Source organism: Echiichthys vipera (assembly GCF_963691815.1).
Source record: "Echiichthys vipera genome assembly, chromosome: 17".
NCBI classification, from domain to species: Eukaryota; Metazoa; Chordata; class Actinopteri; order Perciformes; family Trachinidae; genus Echiichthys; species Echiichthys vipera.
This window is the reverse complement of record NC_139842.1, coordinates 23,057,399-23,075,220: the sequence shown is the minus strand read 5'-3', so window position 1 is coordinate 23,075,220 and position 17,822 is coordinate 23,057,399. Positions and strand designations below refer to the sequence as shown.

Genomic DNA, 17,822 nt, shown 5'->3' with positions numbered 1-17,822 from the left:
CTTTGGTTGAACACCCAAAATGTTTAAGAGTAGGAAAATGCGTGTGACTGCTGCCATGCTGACTGGCTTCATTTTGCTGCCAACGTTTGAAAATGGATGACATCACTACTGCGATGGCTGAGAACTTCTAACATGTACATAACATCATCATGGACTAACTGAGTGACCAGTTTGTTTTGTAAACAGTGAGTTATAAATACAGTGTGAGTGAAGTGGGCTCCATAGACTTTAATGTATCATGTAGCTCATAATAACTCATGAACTGTACATGCCATGGTGATAAGCATAGGTACAGCTGATCAATGTGCAATACTGAGCAGTTTGAAATATGAATGAGTGTGTACTGTATAGAGTAGCAGAGATATATAAATACAGTTGATGTCTATCGGATTGTTTTTAAATCTTAATAACTCAAAAAGTATAAAAGTTATCAATAAGAAAAGTCATAGCACCCATCCAAAAAGAATCCCGCACGGTTTGACAAATCAATCATTGTGGTAACATACAAATGAAAGAAAATACCACTAATAGCTCATTACATATGCAAATTTATGAATATTTTATGAAAATACCTTCATGAAATTAGGCATGGTTCAATATAGGAACTGCGGCATAAATGGGTTTTGAGTAAAAGAGAAAAAAAAAGGCACAGAAGAAGAAGTAAGCAAAGGAACATGAGTGTGACTGCAGCACTCACACCAAATAATTACAAGTCAACACTGACCTACTGTCAAACATGCTCATGCGGAACCAATACTGTGGAAAGAGCAACGTATTGTAGCATTGAGGCGACGAGGCAGCTTACAGTCACATTTCTATATTCATATGCAAGCAAATAATCCTAGCACAGGAAAAATAATAGTCAGGTACAGTTCAACTAACTAAAACTAAAGTGATTCATATGATGGACATACTGTATATCTTAGTTTGATGCAAAAATAGTCAGAAAGTGGTCGGCTTTCATCATGATCTGTTCCTTTCCAATAATGCAATGCTATTATCTTAGCATTTGGAAGCATTTTAAACAGCTAAATACTGGTCCAACGGAGGATAATTACCATCCACTCAAATGTGCTCGCACTGAAATATGAGCTCAAACACAAGGTTTACGTGTTTCTACTCTCTGCTCAAATGGATCAGGGCCTTTTTAGTTATCAACATATGCACCTGTGCAGTTTATGTGCAGTTTAAAAAAGCACTTCTATTTGATGCAGCTCATCTCCCATTCAGGTCACTGAAGAAGTCGATACATGATGGAAGTTGCTATTATATTAAACAGCCCTGCAGCTGAAGAGGAGGGGTAAGGCAGAGAAGGGCTTCTGGCAACTTTCAGTGGGGCGGGAAGGAGAGCGTTGGGGGTCCAACTGCTGGTGTATGCTTAAGTGTAGGGTTGAGGAGTAAGGTCGGGAATATGGGGGCTTCTTGCTTAGATCCCGCTGCATGTGTTTGGGGATAACAGATCTATGCAGACATGACATAGAGGCAGCAAGAGGGTCTCTATTCAAGCCGGGAGGGTTGAAGAATTTCTGTTGGGGCTGAGAGGTGATGCGTAGACGGGAGAGCAAAAGTTAAGGCTTTCTTTCTTCTACTCCGGCTGAGGCGCCGGCGTCTCATTGGCATTGTTATCGGTGATCTTGTTTTCCAACTCGTCATCGGACAGGAGGTCCAGGGAGGTTCCCTCGACCTGAAGTGCGCGTCTGCCTGGACGACTGGAGGAGAAGCTGATGGGGCCGCCACGCCTGCAGGGGGTAGAGGAGCGGAGAGGAGAGGACAGTTTGAAAGGCTTGTTATCCCGTACTCACATATACAACACGTTAACAAACTCATTGATGCCACTCAGACACAGTCTTTACCTGTCCACAGTCAAAAAGTCTAATTAGGCAATGGTGAAAACACCTGTGCGGGTAGACTGTATCCCTGTCACTGCCTATTTAACGGGCCGATACTGGTGTAACTGTTAACTGTTGTCACAGAATAGACATACATAAAGGCAGTGTTCTTTAAAAAAAGAAGAGTGAAATAAAATGATGGATTGTGAACGTCTGATGGGGGAAGCGTTCGTATACTGCACCGTACCTGAGGCGGTTCTTGAGTGTGTGAACCTCGCGGCTCAGACCCTCGCTGGCCTCAGTGGCGTCATCCAGCTCTCTCTGCAGTTTCCTGCGTGAGGCGTTGGACCTCGTGGCCTCCTCCTCAGCCTCCTCCAACTGACGTTTCAGCTGCTTCATACGAGAGCTGGCCTTTTCCACCTTCACACACACACAAAAGAGAAACAGGGAGCAGGGTCAGGTTCTAAACTGGATTGTAGAAAGGTGAAGGAGGTTTATGATGGTCAACACTTATGATCTTGCGATCAAAATCATCCCATGATCTTTTTTTGCACTTAAATACATCAAATAAGCCATCGAGACAGTTTTTTTCATGTAACAACCATAAACGGAGAAATCCGGGAGAGTCGCTAACAGCTGGACGTGGCTAACATTGATTAGCTTGGGGCAGTACGGTGAAGGCATTCAAAGGTCTTTTTTAACCACTAATACTGCTCAAAATAACAGCAAACCTCTGCAGCAGCATGAGAAGAGTCCCTACACAGAAAACAAAGCACCAATGGGCTCCTTCCTTTGGGATTGACTTTGGTAATCCACTTGAATGGACTTTACTATGAGAGGAGCTGGTACAGGGGCCAGTAGGTAAGTCTTTCAAACACTCTTTTAATAAACTCTGGGTTCACTAACTACGTTGTCGGTGCTTTGTTTTCTGTTGTTGTGGCTGTTAGCGACTCTCCAGGATATCTCTGTTAATAGTTGTTACACGAAAAAAACTGTCTCTAAAAAGACCCTGGGATGATTTTGTGCCGGAATTACACTTTAAATGTCCAAACATGTTCAGAGAATGAGATGAGAAGGAAAAATGTCAAAGACCAGATAACTGTTAATGTCAAAAGTGGCAGACATACTTGTTCTTTAAACTGGTCGGCATGACGACGCTCATCCTCCACTTGCATGCAGATTTCTTTCAGCTTCTTCTCGGTCCTTCTCACAGTTTTGTTAGCTGCTGCTCGTTCTCTTCAGTGGAGAACAAGTGAAGGTTAGAGAAACAAGATTAAGCATTACAGGAAAACCCGTAAATTATTTTTGATTGATCTCATATTTTAGCGTAGTTTATCGTTTTTGAACTGTTAGTTTAAACAAGGAGGACAGTGTATGAACTCTCACTTGGCCTCCTGCTCCAGCTGTTCCTCCAGCTGCACTATCTTGGCCTCAAGGGCGGTGATGGAGGCCTTGAACCTGTTCTTCACAGAGCCCTCCAGCTCGCCCAGCTTGGCCCGCAGCTCCTTGTTTTGACGCTCCAATTGCTGGCGAGCGTTTTCGCTCTTCTGGCCTGTGCTGCGCTCTGCACTCAACTCTGTGGTCAGAGTGTCCACCTGAGGGGCAGAGAGAGAGGGGAGGAGGTAATGGGACATCATGTCATTTATAATTATGCACAGGCTAATGAAGAATTCTTGCAAATGGCCGGATGTAATGTAAGTTCAATGAAAATAGGCATGATATCATTAAAGATGTTCTCTAATTCTGCTAACTCAAAGTAAACCCACAATAGAATTGTGCAGCTTTTGCAGCCACTAAACCTGCACAAATCAGACAAAAAGAAACCTTATAATTCTTGAAGCACCCACAATGGTTGAAATGCAGCCCTAACTGTGCTGGCCAGCAAATAGCGTCTCTGTGCTCTTGTGCTATTTGGTCATATTTAAATCATTATTCAAATGTTTTCTAAGCAAATGAGCCGTGTTGTAAACGCAGTCCAATTTACAAAGATCAACAAACTAACAGCCACACACAGTGAAATGATTTCTCAGTGAGTTGTTGGTAATGCAGCGCGGGTGTCCTCTGCTTCAAATCATTCTGTCTTCTTTTACAGCCTGAAGGTGTGTGTTTGAAAACACCAACAGCACTGACAGATCAAAACTCTCTGTTGTGTTTAAATTCCTTTTCTGAAGTTTGAATTTTCCTGCCTTTGAATGTTCTCATTTGTCCAGGTCATCGTTATCCCCAAAGCAATTTCAGTCAAAAGCAACTGGACTTGATTATCTGACCAGGCTGACCATAATGCGTACATGAACTGATGAAGCTTCTTGGATGAGAGGTGAAACTTCTTCCTAGACAATTAACCAAGTCCAGTTGCTTTAGACTAAAATTGCTTTGGGGATAAAAATGGGCAAATTGCACTCAGCAGCAAATCTTTATGGCCGTGTTTGCGCTGTAGTATCATTAGTGCAATATGTTTTGTGAAATGGACCTTGAGACAAGGCAGAAAGTGATTGTAAATGATGCAATTCATGGAGCTTTCAGCGTCTGTGGTCCAGGCAAAGTACGATTTCCTCATGACACCACACCTGCATGTTTGTCTTTCTGAAGCGGTCGTTGAGTAGTTCCATGTTACCCTGCTCCTCTTCCAGCTCCTCCTCCAGGTGAGCAATGCGAGCCTCCAGCCTCCTCTTCTCATCCATCAGAGCAGACCTGACACACACACACACACACACACACACACACACACACACACACACACACACACACACACACACACACACACACACACACACACACACACACACACACACACACACACACACGAAGAGTCAAACATAAAGAGCACATGGGCTGTTCTCTTCACTGTGGCAAATATATATACAAATATAATTTCCCTTTGCAAGGTTATTATCAATTATAACTGACATTGCAGAATTAACTGGATGATCCATTGGTTGTACTGATTATGTAATTGGATGATCCTCTGACTGTAATTGAGGCTTTGCTGCTTTATCGCCTTTTTAACGATAATTTCCCTCTTATTTCTACTGTATCTTCTGTATTTGTGAACCACTTTTATTCTTATTATTCTGTTTTTTATTCTCTTTTTTTCGTAACTTTACTCATCTCAAGGACCAAAAATAATAATAATCCCCATTTATCTGGTCACAGGTAGATTAAAAGAAAATATGAACAGGTAGATACATCTGTTAAAAGATGCTATGGTGTGGTCGAGTGGTTGAGGCAGACATACTTTCCAGAGGTGCTGTTTGAAATTTCATCTTGCAACTCATCCCGTTCCTGCTCTGCGTGGCGTCGGCCCCTCTCGGAGGCTGCCAGGTCCTGCAGAGAAAGGTCAAAGGTTAAACACAAGTACTCACAATTTTTTAATGCTTTATCAGAAATCTACACTAAATACAAAAACCAGAAATGAACACCTACTTCTGCAGTGCCTACCTTGTGGCACAGCAAACATCACATCACTGTCCTGTACCTCATGTAGCTGTACAATCTCAGCCTCCAGACTCTTGAGTTTCTTCTCATTTTCCTTGGATATTGCGAAAATATCATCTCTAGAAGCCCGGGCGTCTTCTAGCTCCCGCTGGTAGTCCTTCATTTGGGCCTGAGAGAGAACACCTTTGACTGAGAATGGCTGCTTACTGTAGTGCTCAGCATGGGAGTGGTTTGAATGGAGAATGTGTATGAAGAAGTCAAAATCAAACCCGTTATACCTGTAACTTGCGCAGCTGTTTGATGGCTTCGTCTCGAGCCTTGTTGGCTCCCTCTATGTGACCCTCGATATCCTTCAGATCCATCTCCAGCTTCTTTTTAGCAGCTACAGCCAAACCTCGCTGCTTCCTCTCATCCTCCAACTCTGCCTCCATCTCTCGCACCTGAGGGGGAGAGTCATGAGTGTGGTGGGATTATACTGTAATCCCACTAACACTCTTATGTTACGTAAAGTGTGATTCTGCACCTGCTTGACCAGAGCTCTCTTCTTCTCATCGTTCTGATCGTCCCGGCCCTGAAGGTCTCTCTCATACTGGGCCTTCATTGCCTGCATGTTGACCTCCAGACGCAGCTTGGCATCCTCTGTGGCCTGCAGCTCGTCCTCCAGCTCTTCCAACTGAGTCTTCATCTCCTCCACCTGCTGCTCCAGAGTACGCTTGGACTTCTCCAGCTCATGGACCTGATGACGAGGAGATAAACAGAGGATGATCAGTGAGACTACAACTCAATTGTGAAATCCTACGTTTTATTGATGCTCCCAACGCTCACATTCTTGCCCACGTCGTCCTTAGAGCTCATCAGATCTTCCATTTCAGCACGAAGCTGCTTGTTAACCCTCTCCAGCTCCTCTTTGGCCTCCAGCGCTTCGTCCAGAGCTCTGGTCATGGACAGAGCTTTGGTGTCCTTCTCCCTGGCCTCAGCTTCGGCGCGGTCACGCTCTTCAGCATAACGAGCCGAGATGCTCTTCTCTTCAGCCAGCATCTGCAGAGGAGGACGCCACGTTGTGGATCAGCATTTTGTTTAAATGGCATGAGTAATTTTTTGGGAAATTAAATAAATGAATGAAATGAATCTAAACTGTAAAACTAGAGGATTCAATTGTAAAACTTGTGTTCAGTTTTCCCTAGAAAATATTTGTAAAACCCACCAGAAAACAGTGTTTTCTCACCTGATCAAACTTCTTCTGTTTCTTCTCCAGGTTGGAGACGATCTGTCTCTGGTGATCCAAGTCTACAGTTAGATCATCCAGCTCCTGCTGCAGGCGGGTCTTTGTCTTCTCCATCTTTTCAAAGCCGATGGTCTTCTCTTCCAGACGCTGGCTGGCCAGCTCCAGGTCCTTCTGCAGCTTCTTCTTCATCTCCTCCAGGCCCTCTATTGTTCCAACATCATCCTCCAGCTTCTTCTTGCTCTCTGACAGCTACAAAAAAAAGCACAATTCAGAATAAAAAAAAAACATCAAAACATTATTTAAGCATCACTTCACTACAGCAGAGAGCACATGTCCTACCTGAGCCTGTATGGCCAACATTTGTTTCTCCAGAATCTTGCGTGCCTCCTCATCCTCCTCCTGCTGCTCCTGTATAGCGTTTTTCTCCTCCTCCAGCTGCCGTATACGACTGCTGAGGTTAAGTTTCTGACGGGTCTCCTCCTGGAGCAGCTCCTGAACAAAAAAATGACATTTGTCCAGTTTAATAAAAAGTATGTTTTAAGTGAGGATTGATGATTAATGCTCAGAGAAACCGTATGTCACCTGTGAGTCTTGTAGCTGACTCTCTAGTCCAGCAACATCTTTGGCCATCTTGGTACCCTTCCTCTCTGAATCTTCCAGAACAGCAGAGACGTTGTCCAACTCAGTCTGTAGGGAGAGGCACCTCAGTTTACCCAGGTTATCAATGTAATATAAACGTTTTCCGAAAAGATTTGAATGAAAATAAACCAGTCAATTCAGAAATCAAACAAAGAATAAAATCCTCTGTGTGCTTGTAATTTAATCAAGACACTATTTATAAACCATAACTAACTCACAATAACTAATGTAAACTTGCCCAAACATCATAAATTTTATACAACATTTACATGAACTTTGTATGAATTGTATTCTTTTTCTCTCCATTTATTCAACTCAACATAATGCTTGTGATTTTGGCGGATCAAACCCCCGACTAAACCACACATAAACAATTTTTTAACCCATGAGATGTGGTTTGATCTTCACAGACAGTACGATAAAATCATCACAGCTTCAACTGTAAGGACTCAATTTTGCACGTAGCTTTTCATTTGAACTGCACCATTATAGTTTTTAGAGTTTTTGGTTTACATGCTGTTTGTAAAAAGCAAACAAAGTCTACCTTGAATAAAAAAGAACAGAAATGATAATATAAAAGTATAGATAAAGGTATTACAGTGAAATAAAGAAGCACATTTAACTGTGTATTTTGATATTTCATGATTGAATAAACCTGTCTAAGTTTATTATTATTGAGAATATTTCTTTAATGGTCAGGAATGATTCCACTGTATTTAATCCACTATGTTCACCTGCAGTTTGTGTGTGCGCTCGGCCAGATCTCCCTTGGCCTTCTCTCCCTCAGTGACTCTGGCCATGAACTCCTGCAGCTGAGCCTCCAGTTTCTTCCTCTTGTGTTCGGACTCCGTCTTTGTCTGCTGCAAGCTCTTCACCTCGCTGGCCAGCTCCTTGTTGGCACTCTCCTGGCTCTGCTTGGTCTTCTCCAGGTTGGCTTTGAACTACACACAGTCAACAATAATCAGCAGTGTGGTCAGATGATGAAGTGATGTGAATTTCTCTCTGGTGGATTTTTAAAGCTGCGATATTGGATTGTAGGTTGTGAAAAGGTGTGTTACCCTCTTGGCCTGTTCCAGCTGTTCAGACAGCTCTTCCAAGACAGTGCTATGCCTCTGCCGCATCTCCTGGATCTGAGATTCATGGTTTTTAGTCTCTTCTTCGATGGTCTTCTTCAGCTCTGCGACCTCCTGTTCACGCTTGGTTCTACAGAGACCAGGGACACAAAACAGTCTTGACTTTCCTGTGGACTTAATATAATAAATAATAATAACATAATGGGCTAAATGCCCCACTGTCTATGATATGAATGTAAAATAAAGGAGAGTAAAATATAGAAGTTCAGTACCTAAGTTCCTGCTGGGCAGCGGTTGTATCTAGGGTATCCTCCAGTTCAGTCTTAAGGGCCTCAAGCTCTTCGCTCAAGTCCCTCTTTAGCTTCTCAGCCTTGTTCCTGGCCACTTTCTCCGACTCAAGGTCCTCCTGCAGCTCAGACAGCTGGGCCTGAATCTCCCTCACCTGTTTCAGAGCGTTGTTCTTCTGGCTAACCTCGTCCTCTCCCCTGTTAACCAATAACCACCAGAACTCATAAATCATTATATCATATTGTGATTGTGATGTTTTGATATTTGAAAGATAAAACCTGTAAACTCACCGCAATTTGAATGAGATGCACCTGAGCTTATTTTATTAGTGCTACAAAAATGATGTAGCTTTTCTTTTATTAATAAACTATTGCTTAAAACTTAAAAAACACATTTAGTTGTCTGTGTAAACTCTTGTGTTGTGTAGAGACACCACTGGGTGGCAGCAGAGACACTGTTCATACTTTTTTCAGACTCTCTTAAAGGTGCATTACGCTTCAAATACCACCTGTTCTTCCTGTTCAGCGTGATCTTACAAATGGACATTAATACCACACAAACACATGCACACCACTGATAGGGTCACACATCGCAAACACATTCCAATGCAGTGAGAATCAGTGAATAAATACAGGCAGCGTATCAACAATAGGTAAAAGCTCAGAGGCATTTTTTACAAGATGATACGATTACTGCGGCACACTAGTCTGCGGTGTTGTCAGTCCAATAAAATGCTTGACATAAACCAGCAGGTGTGAACGTATCTTTCAACAGTGTTTAGTTTGATGACTGCTCCGTGCAGCTATGTAGCACTTATCTCAGACTGACTCACATCATGAAGCAGAATCTCAATGACTCAATATTAGAACTAACAGCCATATTTAGCCCACACAAAGTTATGTCATACTGAGCTGAGCTCCTCTATGGAGGTCCCGGTATCACCTACCTAGCCTGCATCATCTGCTGCTCATCATCCTTCTTGCCCAGCTGAGTTTTCAGCTCCTCTGTCTGGGCCTGGAACTCTGCTATCTGGTCCTGAAAATCAGACATCTCCCCATCCAGCTTCCTCTTCGCCTTCTCAAGCTCTTGACGGGTCTTCTCCTCCTTCTTCAGCCTCTCTAAATTAGAAAAGAGAGGATGCAATGGTTTAACAAAACACCAAGAAACATCTTTTCGTTGTAGATTAACTCTAAAGATTCTACAGGTGAATTATTCTTGTTTACTGCTCTACGCATTCTGTATTTCACTTTACTCATTTACCCTCCAGGTCGACCATCATCATCTCCTGCTTGTTCTTGACCTTGCCCAGGTTCTTGGCCTTTTCTTCCTCTTCACCTAGCGCCGAGGTCATCTCATTGATTCGATCGTCCAGCAGCTTCTTTTCCTAAAGAAAAAGAAATACAGGTAGGTTAGCGCACAGCCAGCCTCCCAACTCAACATCAATATATTCCAATGAGCTGAAACTTTTAGCTACATCTTATTATGCATCGGGGTAAAGGAGAAAAGCTTCTTAGAGAGGGCGAGACTCTCCATCTCTAATTAAAAATCAACCCTTACATTGGAACACAATACCTCGTTCCATCCAAAACCCTTAGCTTGAATGTAGACCTTCAGAGCCTTCTCCTGCTCACCTTGAGGAACTTGGAGTTCTGGTCTTCCAGTAGCAAAATGTCTTCTTCAAATTTCTTCATTTTGGCCTCAGTGGTAACTTTCTCTAGCTGAAGCTTCTGCCTGGCAGCCTCCTCCTCATCCAACTGTTCTTCCAGGTCCTACACACACAAGTATTTAATCATAGCAACAGCCATATTGTTGTATTCCAGTAATAGGAAATAGTAATATATTTTAAAGAGTATAAAAATTGTTTTCATTAACCAGAACTAAGTACATCCAGAGGACACACCTGGATATGGGATTGCATCTTCTTCTTCTCGTTCTGCATGCCTTGGGTCCTCTCTTCTTCTTCCTCCAGCCTGGACTCCAGGTCATGCAGGATCTCCTCCAGCTCTTGCTTTTTGGAAGCCAGACGAGCTCTCATCTCCTCAGCTTCTGCAAACAGCTCTGTCTCCGCCTGCAGCTGCTCTGCTAGGATGTTCTTCTCCTCCACTAACTACACATACATAATGTTAAAATCTTTAATTATGCATCCTAAAAAACAGAGTTTGTTATAATTTGGTACTAATGCTGCGTGGTTGCAACTGACCTGCTGGTGTTTTCTCTCCATCTCCACCAGCTCTCCCTCCACCTTGGTCTGCTTCTCCTTCACCTTGACTAACTCCTCATCTTTAGCCTGCATCTCTTCCTCCTGCCTGGTCACCTGCAGCAGAGGCTTCACCTGCACAAGTTTCAGAGGTTAGTAGATTAGTGACCTCTTAAGTTAAACACACAGGGTCTGCACTTTAACAAAAACCTTTATTTTGTGAAAAAAAGCAGTGAGCAAAAAAATTAGAGTTAGAAAACTAGAACACTTCCAGATCCCTCCCAGTTATTGGTGTTAATCTGCACCCGGTGACCATCTACTTAATTGTTGGACACACCCTATTTATCTGCAGCTCTCCTGGTTACTTTACAAGATGTCAGCTGCTCTAAGGCGACTGAAACCCTGAGACAGCAGGTTGTCCAGATGAAGGCCAAAGGGATGACCCTCTCAGCCATCAGAGAGAGGGTGGGCGTTCACAGTCTGTGATTTCAAGAATATTGAAACTTTACAAGGACACAGATTTATTTAAGTCCCTCAAAAAGACCGGTCGTCCACGTAAAACAAGTGCACGAGAGGACAGGATTATGAGAAGACTCTCAATGGGGAATCAGTTCAACACTGCAGCTGGAGTTGGTCACCAGTTTAGTGCTGAACAGGACAAGGAACTGTCTCTGCACAGTGTCTCGATGTTCAAGCCTTTTTGGACTTAAAGCCCACTCTGCAGTGACCAAATCTCTCATCAGCAGGAAGAATAAAAAGGTGAGACTTGAATACTTAGCTCAGGTGATTTCAATAATAATGTGCAATACTAATATTTTCCACTGTGCCTTGGTGTACATTTAAATGATTTAAAAATAGTTTATATATTGTTCCTATTATTCTTATATTTTACATTTCCATGTGTTAATATTGTTCATATTTTTCTACAATTTATTGTTTCTTATTGATGCTTATTCTATGTTTGCTATCCACTTTGCTGCTGTAATAATGAAATATCCCCTTTGTGGGACTAATTAAGGAATATCTTGTCTTATCCTGCCTTTGCTGAGGAGTAGGACTGGGGAAAGTTTGTCGTAGGACTGGGGAAAGACTGAACACAAAGTATGTAAAGAAGTCAAAGTTAAAAAAAAAAAAAGAAGTTAAATTCTGTGGAGGAAGTGTCATGAATTGGGGGATGTTTTCTGCAGCAGGAGTTGGGCCTCTTGTTGAATGCAAATGTTTATGTGAACCTCCTTCAGGAACATGGAATACTTCCACTGCAATTGACTCCCAAACAGCTGCAATTTTCATGCAAGACAATGTCAGTGACACTGTCAGTGCAAAACAGGTGAAGCAGTTCCTTGAAGCTAAGAATATTGAAACAATGAAATGGTCAGACCAGAGTCCAGATCTAAACCCCATAGAGAATCTCTGGAAAATCCTTGGTGACACAGTAATGTGTAATAAACCCACTCCAGTTAGTGAAGTGTGGAAGAGACTGAGTCAGAATGGACCAAGATCAAACCAGAGCAGTGTGAGAAACTAGTGATGTCCTGTGGGTGCAGATGTGCTGAAGTCATGCAAAGCTGTGGCCTCTACACTTTCTATTCATTTTTGAATCCTATAAAAGAAAGCATTGTTGAAATCTTCTCTTCTGACACAATGGTTACTGTTTACTGTTTTTTACAAAATAAAGGTTTTTGTTGAAGTGTCTTGGTTCTTTAAAAAAATCATGCTAGAACAGCAGTGGGATAGCCACAGCGGATATTTAATACAATTCTGAACAATAAAAATAACAATATTTACGAATAAATCAATTATTAATATTTTGTCTCTAAGTTTGATCTCCAGTGTACAATGGGGCTGCACATAAGGACTATTTTCCTTATCAGTTAATCGTCTGGTCTATAAAATATCAGAAAAGGGTGAAAAATGTCCATCCCAGTTTCTCAAATCCATTGTCTTTAAATGTCTTGTTTTTTCAATCTCCATATTAGAGAAGCTGAAAATAGAATTTTCCACCATTATTGCACAAAAAATGACTTGAATGATTAATCAATGGTCAAAAATCGTTGGCCATTATTTTTCTGACGACTGATTAATCAAAACAGTCGGCTAATTGTTGCAGCTCTAACAAACACACAGGCACACACCTTGGTGAAGAGTCTCCACCACTGCCAGTGACGCAGCTTCAGGTAGGCAGCGCAGTTCCTTTGGAGAACCTTCAGAGCGCTGAGCTGCTGCTGCTTCTTAGCAAAGGCCCTGAATCATGACAGCGACAGGAAGAGAACACGGACTGAGTGGGAGAACAGTAAAATATACTTTTTTGTGAAATGACTCCATTTCAAGTTGAGGTTGGAGCAGATCCCCAACACAGACTGCAGCGGTAGAGGAACCCTTACTTGCGTGCCAGATATCCCCGACAGACAGACTGGAAGTAAATGATAATGTCAGTGATCTTCAGGTCCCTCTCTTCCTCCAAGTGAGCCAGGACTCCAGCCCTGAAGAAGATCTTACTCTGGCCGATACGGAACAGGTTGCCGTCCAGCTCCAGGGCTTTAATCTATCAAAGAGAGGGAGAGAGAGAATAAGAAATAACAAAAATAAAGGAAGACCCTTGTTTCAAATGTGAAGCCTTGTAACTTCTGAGGCAACAGTCGAGATGATTTCATTTGTTCTTAACTGAGTCCTTACCATTCTCTCACAGGCCTGCTTGCCATCCATGAAGCCCTTGGGAATGGCGTTAGGAGTGAGGATCTCATACCTGGGCACAGAGCAGAGAGAATATCAAAAACCAGGATGACACCAGATCCATCATTTGTCTTTTACTGGGCACCAAAGTAAATTGGTATATTAGTCCTCTATCAATTTTCTCAACAGTGCTGTGTCAGCGGTGGAGAAAAGTCAGACTGCAGTCATTTCTTTAAACCAATCATGATCTTCTTGGGTGATGCTAAGCCCCAGATGCATTGATGGTGCCCTTAATAGACAGCAGAAGGGGAAGAGAAAAAGGCAGCCAATGGCAGGCTTTATCCCAACAGTCATCCGGTGAGTCACACTAATGGTATATGTAAGCCATATATCATGTCAGATTAAGTAGAAAGAGGGTAACATTTTTGACTCTTTGAAGCACCTTTATACACAATCTCTGTGATATTTATCGATTTATGACCATTGTGTTTATCTACTTATTTCAATAATGTACTTTTATCTGTGTTTTATATGATACTAGTTAAGTTTACATTACAACAGTACCTCTGTCTGAACTCCTGGAAGACAATGCGGTTGGGGAAGCCCTGTCTGCAGATACGAATTCCCTCCAGTACACCATTACACCTCAGCTGGTCCAGAACCAAGTGAGGGTCCAGTTTACCAGCCTGGGGGAGGAGAGAGAAGAAAGAAGAGATTATGAAGAGGAACATTTTGATGTAAGGGCAAAGGTTCTAGATAAATACGTTTCACGACTTGAATAGGCTGTATTTTTGTTTGGGTTTAAAGGTCCCATGTTGTACTCAGTTTTATTCTTGTATTTTGGGTTTCTACTCGAACATGTTTGCATGTTTAATGTTTAAAAAACACATTCTTTTTTCTCATACTGTCTGTCTAAATATATATTTGTATTATCCCTCTGTCTGAAACACTCTCCTGAAAAAGCCCAGTCTTATTTGATTGGTCTGATTGGTTTCTGGGTTTTCCACATCTGCCCTCAGTCTCTGTTCTGTCCTTGGAGCTGGGGAATGACTGTAACAGCACTGTAGCAGCACTTTCTACTATAGAGTATAGTTGTGACATCACAAACGTACAGAGGTCCTGATGCCGTATGCAAAATCACCCCATGGTCTTTTTCAGCACTTACATACATCAAATAAGTGTACCAACTATTAACGGAGAAATCTGGGAGAGTCACTTACAGCCGGACGTGGCCGTACCTGATTAGCTCGGGGCAGTACGATGAAGGCATTAAACAGCTTTTTTAACCACTAATACTGCTGAAAATAACAGCAAACCTCTGCAGCAGCATGAGAAGAGTCCCTACACAGAAAACAAAGCACCAATGGGCTCCTTCCTTTGGGATTGACTTTGGTAATCCACTTGAATGGACTTTACTATGAGAGGAGCTGATACAGGGGCCAGTAGGTAAGTCTTTAAAACACTCTTTTAATAAACTCTGGGTTCATTAACTGCGTTGTTGGTGCTTTGTTTTCTGTGTAGGGACTCTTCTCATGCTGCTGCAGAGGTTTGCTGTTATTTTCAGCAGTATTAGTGGTTAAAAAGACGTTTGAATGCCTTCACCATACTGCCCCGAGCTAATCACTGTTAGCCAAGTCGGCAGTTAGCATCTCTCCTGGATTTCTTCATTAAAAGTTGTTACACAAAAGAAACTGTCTCAATGGCATATTTGATTATCGGTGCCATAAAGGCCATGTGATGATTTGACGCCGGAATTACACTTTAAGTTACAAACCCTCTAGTGTCTGTTCTCAAAAGCCATCCCCAGGATATATTGCTGTATATTTAATTGCGGATTCAATCCCACACAATTTATAAATGTGTAATATACAGTGAACCAGAACTCTGGGTTTGTTAGGTCAACAGATTTAGTGAAGCAGTTCTCAGTCTAGCTTGTGATCAGGGTAACTGTGATCTTAATCTTAAAACTCACCCTTTTCTCATGATTTGGGATGATACAGCGGACAAAGTTGGGATTGGTGTTCCTCAGTGTGGCCATCAGCTTCGAAAGCTGCTCCTTGTACAGCTGTCCCACAGTGCGAAACATGCCCTTCTTGGTCTTGTAGGCTGCACCAAACGCTGTCTCATTCATGCCGGCAACCTGGTCCAGACCCACGATTCTGTCGACTGGTGATGAAAAATTAGATGAGGAGAATTGGAGAGTGAATTAATGCAGGGATACATTTATAACTGATGCAACTTTAGTAATGCTGGTTTTACTATTAAATGCGTGGAGTACATCAAGGGAACGTGCTATACTGTTTACATGAATGTAGAAAAGAGTAAAGCCAATAACTTGTAAGTCTTTTATTTAAATCCAAATCATCAGGAAATGTTGCCAATAAAGGTTGGGGTGTTCTACTGAGCAGGATTTGCTCTTTTCTAATTTTGTGATAAAGCATGGAGAGGACAGACAAGGGTGTCACACCAGCTGTGAGCAGAGACCATCAGCTGATTTGATATCACAGGCAACATAACATAAGTGTATATACCCTCCCACTCTACTGTCAATGTCAACTATCCAATAAAGGCAAAATGAAAAGAAAAATAAACTTAAAGGATCCTTGTGGGGTTTTCTCTTAAGAAAACAAAAGATATGTTTACATTCAGTGTTACTTGCCACATGTATCATTGACCTCTACCAAATGTGCTGAATGCATTAGCAAAGCTAATTTCTAAGTATTTTAAATCCACCATTGCCTGTATATCAGTGGAATAATGTCAAATCATTGACTGGACTGTGTGCATGTGCGACCCACTCATAAAAAGCTGCTACATAGTGCTACTAGAGGTCAAAAACTCTGTTAAACCTACAACTACATGGCAGTTCAGCAACACTACGTCTCTCAGCTTACGTGTGTATCCCTTCGTCTTTGAGAGTTAGATCAGATATCTGGTGTGCAGGTTCCTCGTAGATTACATTCTTTCAGTAAATGCCAGCACTAAGTAAGCAGGAATTTAAATCAATTCTGGATCAAAGGTTTTAAAAATCCACCTGACCGAGCAAATGTGCATTTCTAGGATTTGCTGTCTCTGATTTTTTGCTTTTTGTTCATTTTTCACACAATTACAAAAGGAAATACCTTGCCTGGATTATCATTCCAGCAATAGTTGTTGGGATATGGCATTAAGCCACAAGCACTTATGGAAGAATGAAATGTTTTAGTACCAGAGGTTTTTGCAGCCATGCAAAGCCAGAGCAGAGTTTTTAGAGGGGTGCACTGTGCAGCCAGGACAGGAACGTTAACCAATGATCCCTCCAGTGCAGAGGATGAGGAGAAGCCAGTAGTACACAGAGATCAAGAGCTACTATCATTCACCTGGAGCTTCATGGAGCCCAGACACATTGTCATAGAAAGAAGCTCTCTGAAACGTCTGAATGTCTACAGCAACAGAGATAAGGACAGAGAAAGAAGACAAGAGAGGAAAAAAAGTGGGCATGCAAGCACAAACACCTATCACCCATACACATACACACCAACCTTTCACAAGCATTGACTAACTGTTAAAAAAAAGAGGACTGAAGAGCAAATGTTACTTCAAGCACTGCATATTATCAAAGTCTGGTTATCATTCAAAGTCAGTGTTGGGTTATCATAGCTGAACATTAATCAGGAGAAAGATTAGTCCAGAAAGGGTTCATTTGCTTTCCATTTGACCTGACTGTGAATTCTTGAAAAAAGTTGAATTAAAAATAATGATTATGAAGACCATGGCTTCTATCTCACTGACCCATTATCATTGTACTTGCTAGGGGAGAAAATACGGGATAAGCAATACAGTTGTCATTCAGCTCTGCGAGAAGAGTGTCCTACTGTAGCTCTGGTTTACACACTTCATGTTTTTGCTGGCAAAACTCATCCCACATTAGAGAAACCACGAGGCACACTGCTGAATGAAACTCAGACAGGAAGAAGATAATGTATTTCCCCTTTTCAACAACTGTGAGATTAGGTTGTTTCTAATATGCTTTGAGAAGTTAACGGCATGCTAGCTGCTCTGTAGGGCTGTATTCAGGCCCAGCTATGAGCTAAATGCTAACACCAGCATTCTCAAATGATAACATGCTGATTTTAAAAGGATATAATATTAACCATATTCACCATCTTAGTTTAATGTGTTACAATGTTGGTATTTATTTAATTTTCCTTAAATACAAAGTGCAGCTGAGGCTGATGGGAATGTCATTAGGTTTGCAGATATTTGGTCCTAAACCAAAGTATAGGACAACTTAACATTGTGACCTGATGATGGAAAGTGCCAGGTCATCCTGAGGGTAACAACCGCTGAACCAAATCTGATAACAAGATATATAAAAGCTGTTGAGACATTTTTCTCAAAGCCACAAACCTGAACCTTGGGGTTATCAGAGGATCACCAAAGTCATCAGGATACATCAAATGCAAAAATGCAAAATGTCATGGCAA

At 41.9% G+C, this 17,822-nt stretch overlaps 1 protein-coding gene across 1 annotated transcript in view; it reads right to left on the bottom strand.

Annotated features, from left to right (window-relative positions):
• Positions 1 to 285: 285 nt before the first annotated feature.
• LOC310959899 (myosin-10-like) overlaps positions 286 to 17,822 on the bottom strand; it is a 59,828-nt gene continuing 42,291 nt past the window's right edge. The window contains exons 17-42 of the mRNA XM_083931423.1: positions 15,329 to 15,522; positions 13,921 to 14,042; positions 13,360 to 13,429; positions 13,068 to 13,228; positions 12,819 to 12,927; positions 10,690 to 10,821; positions 10,390 to 10,596; positions 10,121 to 10,258; positions 9,750 to 9,873; positions 9,436 to 9,607; positions 8,474 to 8,686; positions 8,187 to 8,331; positions 7,863 to 8,069; positions 7,072 to 7,176; positions 6,829 to 6,981; positions 6,490 to 6,738; positions 6,090 to 6,302; positions 5,788 to 6,000; positions 5,543 to 5,704; positions 5,305 to 5,433; positions 5,065 to 5,153; positions 4,397 to 4,520; positions 3,216 to 3,424; positions 2,957 to 3,065; positions 2,077 to 2,249; positions 286 to 1,739 (exon numbers count right to left, since the gene is read on the bottom strand). Of these exons, the coding sequence (XP_083787549.1) occupies positions 1,586 to 1,739; positions 2,077 to 2,249; positions 2,957 to 3,065; positions 3,216 to 3,424; positions 4,397 to 4,520; positions 5,065 to 5,153; positions 5,305 to 5,433; positions 5,543 to 5,704; positions 5,788 to 6,000; positions 6,090 to 6,302; positions 6,490 to 6,738; positions 6,829 to 6,981; positions 7,072 to 7,176; positions 7,863 to 8,069; positions 8,187 to 8,331; positions 8,474 to 8,686; positions 9,436 to 9,607; positions 9,750 to 9,873; positions 10,121 to 10,258; positions 10,390 to 10,596; positions 10,690 to 10,821; positions 12,819 to 12,927; positions 13,068 to 13,228; positions 13,360 to 13,429; positions 13,921 to 14,042; positions 15,329 to 15,522 (4,076 nt within the window). The 3' untranslated portion in view covers positions 286 to 1,585. The remainder of the gene's footprint in view (positions 1,740 to 2,076; positions 2,250 to 2,956; positions 3,066 to 3,215; positions 3,425 to 4,396; positions 4,521 to 5,064; positions 5,154 to 5,304; positions 5,434 to 5,542; positions 5,705 to 5,787; positions 6,001 to 6,089; positions 6,303 to 6,489; positions 6,739 to 6,828; positions 6,982 to 7,071; positions 7,177 to 7,862; positions 8,070 to 8,186; positions 8,332 to 8,473; positions 8,687 to 9,435; positions 9,608 to 9,749; positions 9,874 to 10,120; positions 10,259 to 10,389; positions 10,597 to 10,689; positions 10,822 to 12,818; positions 12,928 to 13,067; positions 13,229 to 13,359; positions 13,430 to 13,920; positions 14,043 to 15,328; positions 15,523 to 17,822) is intronic.